Here is a 14,043-nt window from a genome sequence, read left to right on the forward strand (position 1 = left end):
TCTGCTAGAACAGTCAGCTTCCCAGAACGCATCTTCTAATAGCTCTTGGTTCTCTGAGTTTCAGACAATATATAATAGTTCTCCCAAAATGCCCTTCAAAAACCTCTCTCAAATGTAGTTCTTGCAAGTTTTGGAGAGTTGTGTTTCCTGCCTTGGCATATCTTGTAACTGATTTTTTCTTCATATCTTTCCATCTCTGTAACAAAAAAACCCCAAAAAATCAGTTTCATTCATTTAAGGCTGGCCTGGGGATTCTTTTTGGATGATAACTTGGCTGGAGGAAGTACCTTATTCCAAGTCTTTCTCTCATCACCAAATTTTGGAAGATTAGTTGCAAAATTATCAGTTTACACTAATTTGCAGTCAGTGCACCAGGGAATAACAGACATGTTTTATATTTATAAAATATTCAAGGCTCTGTCATTCATTTGGAAGTTAAAAGATATAGAAATTGAATGAAGAAAAGGCAAACAATTGTGTGGTGCTGAATTGTGTGATACAGAATTGTGTTCCTAGATGATACCTGCTGCATATCTCAACAGTCCTGTACAGTCAGTTCAGTAAGAGCATTTTGCAATGGGCAAACAACTTCTGTTTTAGCAAGCAATGCATTTTGGAGAAAGTCTTTGGGGGCATTATGTGATTCAAAAGAACTCCATCTGACCCATAGCTTTCCTTATCTCAGTTTATTTGCCTTGAACTCATGAGGTCATGTCTTACAGACTGCAACCTCTTTGAGGCAACAAGTATTATTTCTTGCATGCTTGTAAAACTGCAGATCTGCACCTGTCTCCATGGTCCCCTTGGCTCAGGAATTACCCTTGGTTTCATGTCTCCAGTGGCACTAAGCTTATCTTTTGTTACAAGGCAAACACAGGGAAGGCATAAGTTTTGCTGTGTAGACTTATTATGTGGTATTCACAAAAGGGAAAAAAACTTTCAGACCCTTGAACTCCAAAATCTACTTCCTGAGGGATCTAGAGCTCCAATGACCTAAACCTTAAGGCATTATGACAGCAAAGTTGTCTCTGCTTGGTAGAACCAGGATCCAGACAATGTGGCTGTATCTGTAATATTAAAGTAGCTGGGCCTGGAATCGTTCCTGGGGCTGGAGTCCAAATAGCATGGAGTAGTTCACATCCATATTACTAAACCCTCTTGGCCTCCAAATCAGGGTAGCTGCAGTTTGTAGACTTTTGGGAATGTCCTCTGGTTCATGCTAGCTCCAGATTTGTTCCCCAGGAATAGTTTTTGAGTTGGCTATTGTTTGGCCTGGGTCAAAACTGCACCAAGGAAAATGTAATGGTGTAAATGATTGAGTCCAAACCTGAGCCCCATTTCTGATTCATTTACTGACTGAAACATAACTGATTTTTTACTCTCAGTTAAGAGAATGACGTGAACATCAGTATGGGTTGCTGTGAAATCACAGGTGTAGTCTGTTGTACAACACAGCAGGAAGAAAAACACTTGTAATTAGTGGAAGTCAAAGTCAAGCTAGCACTCAGTCACACATGACATGTCCACACACTGCTAGTTTGAGGCCCTTCAGTTTACCTGTGGTTTCACTTAACCTGAGTTGACTTTCCTTTGGTGATGTTGGATCAGGTATTTGCTAGCTTCAAATGATGTCTGTACTGTATGCTGGATTTGGTGGTCACCAGCTTGGTTCAAAGCCAATGGGATGAACTCCTTATTCATCCAGTACCTTATTTATACAGCATTTCTACGCAACTTAAAGACACATTTGCTGTAAGTAAAAGCCCTTTATGGAATTTAAGTGTCTCTGGGCACTGCAATAGATAACAGTTTTTTTTTCCTTACACAGAATATTTCTTTCATCCCTTTTTCAGACCCAGCAGGACACATCTTCTGCATCCTCCTTATAGCAGGTTCTTATACTTCTTGGAAACATTTATATGAACACTAGCCAAAAACATAGTGGGAACATGAATGGTCTAATGGGAGGAGAAAATGGGGCTCAGATCTGTGTCCAAACAAAAGGTGGCTTTATAGCAGAAAACTCAATCACTTGTCAATTATGTATATGATTAAACAACTTGGGGAATAAGGGAATATCTCTCTATGGTGTCCTTCATATTACAATCTAAAAGAAGTGCATTCCCCTTTATAAGTTATTTTCTTACTTGTTTTTTTTCTTACAGATGCTGGTTTGGAAAAGAGCCAGGGAAATATATCGACTACATATATCAAGGGCCAGTGATTCTTGTTCTTCTGGTAAGCATGTATGTGGGTGGAAGGACACTGCCATCTCCCACTGAGGGCTAATTTGATAGGCATCTGTGATGTTCCACATCTACTTTTATGTAAAATAAGACACAAACAAGGTCAAACGTCTCCAGCTGTTCTCTGAAGTTGCCACAGTAGCTAACACTGCAAGTCAGAATTGCAGTGATCTGGTTTTGGCTGTTTCCTTGACCTTAGGCAGTTCTTTCCTCCTCCATCTGTAGTGCTGTTTGTCTTCCTTTGTACAATGTTTTGAGATGTGGGAAGGAAAAATGTTCAAAAACAGGAGGCACATTACAATATCTGCTCATCCGCTTGAGGTTCTTGAGCACTACAGCAACTCTGACCTGCACACTGATGAGAAAAATGTAGTAATCATGATGAGGAATTGCATCTCCTTTTACAGTCATCTACATCTTCTACATCCCCATCATTGCTGTGTATTTGTTTGTTAGATTTCCTGTTGTTAAGTTTCATTTTCAGTGCCGCCTACAGTTAACAGGCTGTTTATCTGTTTACCCAACACTGTCTCCTGTGCCAATGAACAGCAGGCAGAGGAAGAAGGAAGCTCATTCATAAACTGTTTTGAACCTTCAACGTAAGTGCAGCGATGCTTTCCCAGAAAATACTGGGTGTGGATGGAAAAGATCCATGCTATTACAAAGGACAATGCTGGAAAACCCGATTCTACTCTTCCACTCCTTTGCAGTGAAAGCCACCTAGGAAGAAGGCAGATGTCCTAATAGAGAATTCACAGGGCTCAGTGGGGTCTCCTGTATTAGGGAACCAAGACTCAGTATAGCTGTCCCTTATGCCACTCTAACACCCATGGAGAAGGTGCAAATTGCTCCAGAATAGGTAGCCACTGCCAGCTTTTTCAAGGTTATGAAGCCTTGCGCTCTCACCTTGTCAGTGTTGTGCCTTTCATATGATTCAGCCTGAAAAAAGCTTCTCTGTTGCCTAGGAAGCCAGCTACTAATCTGTATGTTTCCTAGCCTGAAATCAGGAGAGTTAATTTCTGTGTTAATTGTTAAGATGCAGCAAACAGATCATATTGTGCATATCTGAAAAGAGAAAAAATGTAGTAGGAGTCTTTTTTTATGTAAAAATTCTTTTCTTTGTGTTCTAAGGAGAGAAGTACAATTGGTGTGATACACACAATATAATTGTGTGTCACCAAGGGAGCCATCCCAAAAATACAAACAGCGTCACAGTAAATTGACTCACTGATAGAAAGACTAACTCACAAACAAATCCTGTTTAGACAACACAAGGTAACAGGTTTGCAATACTCAGAGCATTTAGTTTTCACATCATTGGCTAGAAGTCTGTGAATCTACCATAACCCCTTTAGTCAAAAAGATCTGTAAAATCCTTGGATAGCATCTCTGGCAGATACCATAGGTAGCTTAGAGTCACGAAAATAGCTTTGTTCTCCCCAGAACAGCACTTTCTATTTAAAGACCCCAAAGAGGCACAGAAAATGGAGGTGCAGTTGGAGGCTGCCTCTTTATATACAGGTCATTATATCTGCCTCTAATTTAGAGCAGCCTTGAGACCCCTCTAAACTGAGCCAATAACTATACTGCCCTGAACTGACATCACATGTTGAACCTTTCTATATTGGCCTGCACTTGAGCTCTAATTAAACCATTAATGAGATAACAACAGTAATTGCACTGTGGAGTGGAAAGCAGCTGATATAATTTAGAGAAGTAACATAAGGCCAAGCCCTTCCTTCCCTCTCCTTATGGTTATTCCCATCAGAAAGCACTGCTGGGTAAGGAAAAGAGCTCACTGGAAATATAGTCTAAAAGGCAAATCTGAGAACTCACTCCTGTTACAGAACACTCCTGATTGCTAAAATGTGTCCCCACCCCTTTTTATTAAAACTGACAGTTGAGTCTTGCGTTTATAATTAAAATTTGCAACGCCGCAGTGTGTTAAAGCGACTTGACAGGCTAATTTTTTGATCCTTACGCAAATAAGCGTAAAATCGTATATAATTTATGACTCAAGCATCACTTATTGTTATTGGCGTTACTGACCCTTTCAAAGGTGCCGTGAGAAATACTGCATTAAGAACACTGAAGTTTGACGTCTACCATGTACTCAGGGCAACACAGTCAAACATCACCTCCTCCTGGTGTGCCAGTGTGCCTCTGCCTTAACATCAATGGGGACAAAATGCTGCTCTCCTCTTCCCTCCAGTGCTCAGCAGTCATGAGAAATGGAAGACACAAGGATTTCAAAAATGGTACAACTCTGACCTCTTTAAGTCACAGCTAATGAGTTGGATTTGAACTAATGAAGAATTAAAATGTTCAGTTGAAGTTCGTGTTTTATGAAGGAACACACAGGAAAATTCTGTGTGAGAACTATCCCAGCATACTGCTGGAAAGATGGAGACACATGAATGTTACTAGAAGAAATTAATATTATTTCCAAAAGAGGGCTCACACTAAACGCTCAAAGTCTAAAAACTCCATCAAATTACAGTTCCTGTCCACATGCGAGCACTCAGACTGTGGCAGTTAAAATTGGTTCCACTCAGTTTAGTTAGTTAAGAGCCAAGTGCCCAGTGTACAGCTCAGCTGAGTTTTGGTTACCTGTTAGACAAAGGCAGGATCATTATGTATTCAAGAGGCATCGTTATACCAGCCAGGGGCAATACGATTTGAATGCTCTTCTTGGTAAATATTCTTAGTTCCAGAGGGCTAAAACTTGCTTCTTAAGACACTGACTTTCTTTAAAAGATAGGAGCATTTTGTCTACCAAAAATTATTTCCACTGGTGTTGATTTTTTATTTCCTTGCCTTTATGCATGGAACTGCTGCAGCACAAGATAGCGTAACACCAAGAGACAGGTCATGCAGAGGTTCTGAGCTTCACTGGGAAAAGCAGACTGGCCAAAAATAAAGCCTTTTGATCATGGTAGCAGTCCTCAAGTCCATCCTTAAACTGTATTATTCTCTGTTACATCTCAGAGTACAAAAAATTTGAACAATGCAGTAGAGAGATTTGTTTCATTGCTTTCCTACTTGTCTTTAGAAAAAACTTGAACAATGACTCGAGCTGAAAACAGGGAAACAATTTCAGAGGCAAAGGGAATTGGGTGTAAATGCAGGTCCTGAATATTGGGCAAGAAACCTGTATTTTTATTGACAAAAAATGTGAGGGAGAAAGTGTAGGTAATCATCCTTCTTTGTTTCATTCCTGAATGAATTTTGGCTTGAACATATCCCAGGAGAGATCTAACCATCCAGCACATTGGATGCTTTGAAATTCAATTTCTGATAGCACTAGGAAAATACACTCTGCTAGGTATTTTCTCTTCAAATTAGTGGGATTTTTTAATTCTGGTATCTTTCCTCAGAGTGGCATAACCAAGTTTTAATCATACATCCCTCTCTGAAGGTAAAGAAAGGGCAAAGGGTTGGAAATACATGCCAGGGAACTGAATTTCAGCCTGGTTTTATTAAGAAAAATACATTTCTTATGTGCAATTTTAAATGTAATCCCTGTCAAAGAACTGGTGAACCATGAAAACACAGCAAGATCAGAGGATGAACCTCAGAAAATAGGCACTGGCGGCAGTTAACTGAGCTGCTTTTTTTCTCAGTAACTACTGTTGAGAACTAACCCCAGATATGAACTGCTCTGCAATACTTCTCAGAGCTAAAATTGTATTAAATTTTCAGGTTTTCAAACATACAGATCAAATATTTAGTTTTTTCAAACCTTACATTCAGCTTTAATAGATTTTTTTTCCTTTGTGCTTGAGAACTGAACAGTTTTCTAACCTCTGTTTTTTGGGTCTCGTCAAAAATAATTCACCACAATCAATGAACTGCTGGCATAAGTGGGTATATGAGCTGATAGGAAGACCTGGAGTTCACATCTGTCTCTGCCTTCATCAGCTATTTACTTTTGAACAAGTTAGATTGCTGCTCTAGGTCTCAGTTTCCCCAGCTATAAAGCAAGCTTAATGATACTTATCTTCCTTTGTAAAATGCTTTGAGATCCCTGGATGACAAGTGCTGTAGAAGAGTTAAGTGTCATTAAGAAGATGGGCTCATCCTTATTGCAGTGTGGAATTTTGCTCAGGAGACAGCTGACAAGTGTGCTGAAGTGGTCTTTATGATGTGCTAATCAGTAATGATGTAGTATTTTTGTGGTGGCAAGGTCAAAGCTTGCCCAGGTACTCAAGGTGTGACCACACAAATGAATTTTTATAGCAGCATCCTGTTCTCTGTTTTATTTTCTTCTTCTTTCTCAGCAATTCCAAACATTTTTTGTTTCCTTTCTTGAGTACCACTGGGAACTGAGATGAGGTTTTCAGGGAGCTAGCTAGTGTAATTCCAACATTTCTTTTGTGAATGAAAATACCCAAAGCTCATAACTCTTCATGTAAAGATTGCTTTTCCTCCCCATTGTGTTACCTTTATATCACGTGATTTCATGTGCCATGTTATCGTCTGGTCACTTAGTATTGTGAGTCCCTATACAGCTCTTTGCAATCAGCTTTTATTTTTGCTATCCTGAGTAGCTTAGTGTCACTAAAAATCTGTCAGCCTGCTCTTCAATCCCTTTTATAGATCACTAAGGTCTATGTAAAACAGCACAGATCTACTGGTAGCCTCCATCCACTGACAAAACAGACTATATATATATATATATTCCTGCCCTTTCTTTCTTGTATTTCCATACATAATGCTCTTCCCTCCAAACCTAAACCAGCCAAATTTCTATAGGAGCCTTTGGAAAAAGAAATTTGAATTCCTTTCAGAAACCTGAGTAGACTGTCAGCTGGATCTCCCTTGGCCGCATGCTGACTCTTTCAGAAGACTTCACAAACCATATAATCCTTCCCCTTTACACCTTATTTCTACAAATGCTGTTCTTTACAGTGCTTGCAAAGAATTTGTCCAGCTCCAGCTCAGCTTCAGGTTATGGGATATAGCAATATCCTATATATAGCAATCACTGGCTGATGTTCTAGAAGACCATGTCATGGAGAAAGTTTCAGTAATCTGAGTTTGTTTAGTTTTTCAAAACCAAGACTGTGGAAAGATACGGTGTTTCTTGGAAGTATGTCACAGAGGATAGTGGAGGTACTTAAGCTGAATAGTATTATTGACAGAAAGGAAATTATTGTAAATGACCATTAATATATTTAAGCTAAATTAACAAGACTTCTAGCATTCATAGAAGTAGGCTTCATTAGCCGTCTTGCAACAGAAGTAAAGGAATAGTAACAATTTATTTAATATTGCCCACTTGTGCAAAGGGTGTTTCAATACAACTGTTTACAATAGCTATAGGACTTGACTCAATAACTCTTCCCACCCTGTGTCCTAGTTTATCAGAGTAATGAGACTGTACACTGTTCACGCATTATACTTTTCTTCTTGAAATGTGCTGCTCTATGCTTTTGCATGATTATCCTAACACCACGTAGGTACGTAAGTGGTGTTCTTCTGAAGAACACAACTGTGTTTCTGTCTTTCTGCCATGCTGTTACATACATCTTTTTCCAACGTGTCTTTTGAAAGTATTGCAAGTGGGGGAAACAGGTTTACTAAGCAATGTAACCAATATTTATGGAATCCATTCCTTTCTTATATCATGCAATAAGATAAAATTTGTAGTGCACCTTAATCCTGATCTTCACTTCCTTTTGCTTGCCTGTAATGATCCACTCAAAATGTTGCAGTCTTCATTGCTGAAGTTTCTTTCTTTTGATCTTCTAAAGAAGTCATGAAGGTTTGTTCACTTCCCATTTTATATATAGAAGCATTGCACCTATGTATGTATCTATATGCATTTCATTTCTGTTTTCCCTGAAAAGCATCCCCTAGTTCTGTGCAAACATCTTCCTTGATGATGTAATTGCATCTCTGAATATTTTCTTAGTTTCTCCTGACTCTCTTCACATTTCTGCTTCCACTTCTGCATTGCTCTGTTCAGAGACTGAGTATTTTTTTTATTATTATTGATATATCTTTTTCATTTTCCCTTCTCCTTCCTATCTGACTGGCTTATGGTTTTTTCTCAACCACTGGATTGCTGATTAATTTAGTTTTCCTACTGTTTTTTTAAAATTTCCTTCTCTCTACAGATTCCCAATTCATCCACTGCTAGCAGGGTTGTAGTACACGACCTGCAAACTTGTGACATCCTAAGTTTTTCTTACAAGACATTTATTATAACTTTCACTGGTTTGCAAGCCTGCTGTCATAGCTACACATAGGATAAAGATAATATGCTAATTTGACTACATTCCATCCAGAATTCATCTCCAATTCTGCCATCATTGCTATTTCTGTCTTCCTGTTGTTTACATTTTGTAGCCATGGAGTCAATAGTGACAAATAAGGTGTCCAGTACCATGTACAGTCCTATATTTTCTCTTTCTATAATTTCTAATTCTGTTTGTGAGATGTTTCACAGCCAATAAGAAACTCATATGACCAGCAGCAGTTGCCCAGAAAACTTACTTAGAATACTTTCCAGATAGGAAATCATTTCATCAGCAATTTGCTGGATGGTTCCTCTTTGGAGGAAGACTCTCTCTGGAGTCTTCTCTTGAGGTTCTTAATATCAATGCATGGCAACTTGAACCTGCCCAGCCTTGTAAGTGGCAAGTGGACAATTCACAGTAGTATGCCCATGTTTTAGGTTGTCATGTCATCTTGGTCATCTTGAATGTGCTGGTGTGATGACTTGGTTGTCCAGGGGCTATCACTCCCTCCAGGCAAGAACTCTGTGTGCCATTGTTATTTTTGCCAGGGTATGTGTTTACTGGTGTTGCAACATTTAGTGTGATCCTGGCTTGTCAGGTGAAATAGTTGGAGAGAAGCCCTGTTGAGTCACATGTGACTAGAGACCCCATGGTAGTTGACTTGACTGGGGAGTGACCTGCAGTGTGTTTCTGTAACAAAACTTTTTGAGTAGAAGATGTTTCAGGAGAGACAGAAGGACTAGCACAGTAGTGTGAGGATCACAGATGGGGTTATGAGGTTGGATAAGAATTTCACTGCTGCCCTAGACTCTTCCACAGTCTCCCTGATCATGACCATCCACCACATTATGCCTCGCTCTTCTTAATCGCATCTCAGTTTTCCTGATCAGATAGCATTTTCTGGCACTTTGCTGTATGCCAAAAGGAGTCATTGTGGTGCCTCTGACCTGAAAGGGAAACTTCGGTGATAAAAGGCCCTGTCTGAGAATCATGTCAGGACAGTATGATTGAACAATTAAAATGAGGCATTAATAAACTGGCAGACTATACATTTGAGGTCAGGATGACAGTATATAATGCTCCAGCTAAAATGACTGCTCTGATGCCAATTTGGGTTACTTAATCCTGGGGTGGATTTTACCACATTGCATAAAAATGCAAAGTTTAAATAGAACAATATTGACATTTCCTGGGAGTGAAGAGGAGGAAACAGTCTAGGAAGCACAGAAGTACGAGTTTTCTGTGAAGCATCAAATACGAAGCCCAGCAGAAATGAGCAAAATAAATGCTAGCTGCGCATTTAACTCTCAAAAGAGAAGGAGAAGAGCTTAATGACTTCCCATTTAAACTCCTGAGCTTAAGGAAAACTGCAAGGAAGCCTTCACAGTCAGAGTTCCTCTTTTGCGCATCTTGGAATATTTTGGCTATTTCATCTCACTAAGGGAGATAAATTTCTTCTCAAATGGAGTTTGGCTTTTATGACAGAAAATTTTTACGACCAGAATCTTTCACTGTGAAGTTTCTTTTGGTTCAAAAGAGCTTCTGGGCTTGTGTGTTCAGATTATAATTGATCAGTGCCAAAGCAGGTGGTCCAAATGCTTTTTGGATCACTGGTTTATAACTCCATTTTGGGACTCTGAATTTTCATCCCGATTTAGAAATGGAAACACTAAACCTCCAAATCCCTGGCAAGATATGAAAACTACTTCTTTCCCATCTGTAGCTGGAGAGAGTCTTATTCCAGCAATAAGGATATTCTTAACACATCATAAATAAAAGAAAGTGAATAAGAAATAAGCTGGTTTATTCTGTCTTCAAGACCTTACCTTTGGATTCATTTTCTCTATTAACAAATATCAAGGGAAAAATCCTTAGTTCTATTTTCCATTATGAAGCAGAAAACATGTATAAACAGAAATGATTAAAAATATCAAGTGAGATTAAAGATAAATAAAAAGGATGCACTGCCTGTCATCATTGCTTCTCTTAAATGTCCCTTCATCAGTCTCCATTTATGGAACTGATGTATGGGGTTTGTTGGAGCTGTCTTGTTCTGAGAGAAATTAATTTGTTGACACAGAGCTCCAATAACAACAAGAAAGTCCTTGACAAATAATTGTATACTTTGCTAGATACAGTACAGAGGCTCTTTCCTAGGAAAACTCACTTTGCAGTAGTAAGATCTTTCTTCCTTTGAAATGCTACTATATATATATAAGTAATAAACACCAGAGGCTTCATCTTCTTTGCTTGTAGATCAAAATCAATCTGGTAGTCACTAAAACGGTATGGATTCTCTCCAGCTGAGAAAATAGTTCCATTTTCCTTTCAAAGACTTCAGCTTTTGCAAGCTATGTGCAGCAGCCGGTTCCCTGTTTGATTCCCGGATTCTGTCTTCTGTCCTGAACGAATTTAAGCTATTACTCCTATGAGCTGTGGTATCAGGCCCAGTGTGAACAAATGGACAATAAAATCCATCTGATTATGCAGTGAAAATTTATCTTCAGATTAAACACCTTTGAGTGCTACTAAAAGGTCCTACTGAGCGAAATGTCTTTCTGAAATGAAGGAGCATTCTTTTAAAAGAAATCATTAAAATTGAACACACTGCAATGTGTTTCTAGTAGGCAAGACCAGAAAAAACTGTTTTGATGTTACCACATTTGCATCTTTTGCCTTAGAATTTTTTGCTTGCTAAGATCTGTCTTTGAGGGGTTATCTTATTCAAGTCTTAAAGATCTCTCAGAGAAACCTTAATGGAGACAAAAGAGAACCCTTGATACTGGTGCCTCAACTGGTTGTCTCCACACTCTTTCTTTACACATCAGGGTATGCAGGGTGATCAGATGGCTGGGTGACAGGTCTGACATTTGTCCTTAGGTGACTACCAGGGCTTTGACAGGCATTTTAAATGAATTTATTAAATGTTAGCAAAATGTAATTGTGTGAGTAAAGGTCAAGTCTGGAGTTTGGACCAGTTTAAACTTGGGATCCTCCTAAGAATCCAGAGGAGTTTGGATCCAGGTTTACTATTTACAGAGCAGCCATTTATGACGATCAGAACAAGAAATAAAACTCCCAGGTCTGCAGTTTCTGCAGTTAGGTAAGGTGGAATTTGGGATCAGTGTTTCTGGAGCCTTGGGTGAGCAGTGAGACAGATTTTCTGTAAATGACAGTTATTACTGTAGCAGCAAAGTGCCAGATGGGTTAAGGCAGCCAGCCACTAGCCAAAGAAGTCATCTTCTGTTCCTTTGTACCTTTCCAAAAATCAGTGTGACTTTTTATTCACAACTGTTCCACTGGGAAACGTTGACTATCAAGATAGGATTTATTTAATCTAACTCAAGAGGAGAGATCTTTTTGCCTAAACATAGGTGCATAGTACCTTTTCAGATGCTGTATCAGCTCCACATGGGTCTGGCAGAGGGGATACAGATCGTCTAGAAAGCCCATGCCATTCTGAAGTAGTACTTTGAGGTCAGGCAGGATACACCATGGCAGCAAAAATGGCTCTCGGTGACTGTGTTTAGGCAACTAAATGCAGCCCTGTAATAGAGCCCTATAATATATGCCCTCCCAACAGGTCTGTCTGTGCAAGTCACATAAAGAGGCACCTCAAAGTGGGGAGAGTCATCTCATGCTGAAGTAAACATCTCAAATAGACAGGAGGAACTATAATGTAAAAGTAGCTATTTTTCTCCATCGGTTATTAAAGGAGCTGGTGGTAACTAGCTCAGGAGTAGATATCTGCCTTAGGACTATCTGAAAGACTACTCAGTTTTATTGCAGGCATGAGATCTAAAATATCCTCTCCAGTGTTTGAAAGACTGCACAGCAAAGGAGAACTTTGGGAGAAAGATAGAAGGAAAACAATATACCAATAACATTTTTGCAAGACCATCCACCTTGTTGACAAGTACATGACTAGAAACATTAATGGAAGAGGCAGGGTGACAGTCACACTGCAATGAAGACTTGAGATTACTGAGTACATCCTCAGGTGGATTTTAGTGTCTGTCTTCAGACCCACAGGCTTGACCACTGCCCATGTGACTAAGGACATGCAGCAAATAATGCAGGAACTAGGAAAAGGACTCAGGAGGAGTGGCTGATGCCCTTGTGCTGGCCTCTGTGTTCCTCTCTCCTAGAAAATGTTATAGAAATAATGTCCCTAGCAGGCTTTCCTCTCATGCCTGGGCAGCTTGTTAAAAGTGACCACTGATGTATCTGCCTGCCTGTTGCTGCTGTAGACAGCTGTGGTCTCTTATCAGCCCTGTGTCACAGGTACCAGGGCCACTCATGTGCAAAAGTAGCTCGGATGGTACCGTGGTCTGTGCTTGGGTAGCTGAATTGTCTCCCTGAACGTGGCCTCCATTGGGGTGCTCAGCTTTTGGTGGTAGCCAGCACACAGTGAGCTTCAACTGAGACAATCAGTATTAATGCTGCCAACCAGATGAGCAAGCCAGCTGTCACCAGGAATCAGTGCAAACAAACATGAAAATCTAGGTGAGAAGTGCTAATACATCCTTTGTGCATCATTGTTTTCTTTCTGCAACCCTTGGATGAGGGAGCTTAGGGGAAAGAGTAGGAAAATGAAAAACTGATTTATATAGAATAAGAGTAGAATCATAGAATAGAATCACAGAATGCTTTGGGCTGGAAGGGATCTTTAGAGCTCCCCCAGCCCAGCCCCTGCAGTGCCAGGGACAGCTTTAACCAGCCCAGGGTGCTCACAGCCCCGTCCAACCTGGCCTGGGATGGTTCCAGGGATGGGGCCTCCACCGCCTCTCTGGGCAACCTGTGCCAGCGCCTCACCACCCTCAGCGTAAAACATTTCTTCCTTATATCCAGCATTTCTAGTGAAGTAACTCCCAAACTTTTCAGCTAGCAATTCTTCTTCTGGACTGATGAATCACACTTCTGCAATTTAATTTCAGAGAAGACCAAAATCCCTAATTTTTCTGATGCATCCTGTGGCAATTTGAATTTCCAGTTCCCTGCTGTCACATCAAAGTAGGACTCATGAAACTTGAAATGTTTCCTCCAGTCCAGTTCATCATGTTAATCCCATGTGATTAGTCTTCTGGAACTTGTCCTTGCCTAAGAATCTATAATTCCATCTGGCACCTTCCATGATGATTGCAAAAGTGGCAAGTTTTGGATTGGTGCCTTTTTTGCATCCTTGATAGAAGTAACCCAAACCTGGCTCTGAGCTGACAAAGAACCTCAAGATCTGGTAGCAGAATTTCAGAGGCAGAAATTTTCTTTCTGTGGGTGACAGTAGACGCCTCCTGAACATTTCTCTTTCTGATATTGAGGCATGGTGCAATCACCAAAGTGAGGAGTTTAGGATTCAAGTCAAACCAGTGGTACGAAGCAGTTTTTGTCTCTGATAAATAAAGTGAGAACCAGTTGACTTCAGCTCATAAATATGACAAACACAATTCTAGCAAGAACAAGTATACAAACTGTACTGTTTTATTTATTTCTTATACTCCCTGAGGCCCTGCTCAGCTAAGAAAATAATTTCAAATAATTTCAAAAAATGTCAC

The 14,043-nt window shown here is 39.8% G+C and overlaps 1 protein-coding gene across 1 annotated transcript in view; it reads left to right on the top strand.

Annotated features, from left to right (window-relative positions):
* Positions 1–14,043, top strand: part of CRHR2 (corticotropin releasing hormone receptor 2) — a 112,465-nt gene that overhangs the window by 77,825 nt on the left and 20,597 nt on the right. The window contains exon 8 of the mRNA XM_075705405.1: positions 2,166–2,238. Coding sequence (XP_075561520.1) covers positions 2,166–2,238 — 73 coding nt within the window. The remainder of the gene's footprint in view (positions 1–2,165; positions 2,239–14,043) is intronic.

Source organism: Pelecanus crispus, chromosome 2, assembly GCF_030463565.1.
Source record: "Pelecanus crispus isolate bPelCri1 chromosome 2, bPelCri1.pri, whole genome shotgun sequence".
NCBI classification, from domain to species: Eukaryota; Metazoa; Chordata; class Aves; order Pelecaniformes; family Pelecanidae; genus Pelecanus; species Pelecanus crispus.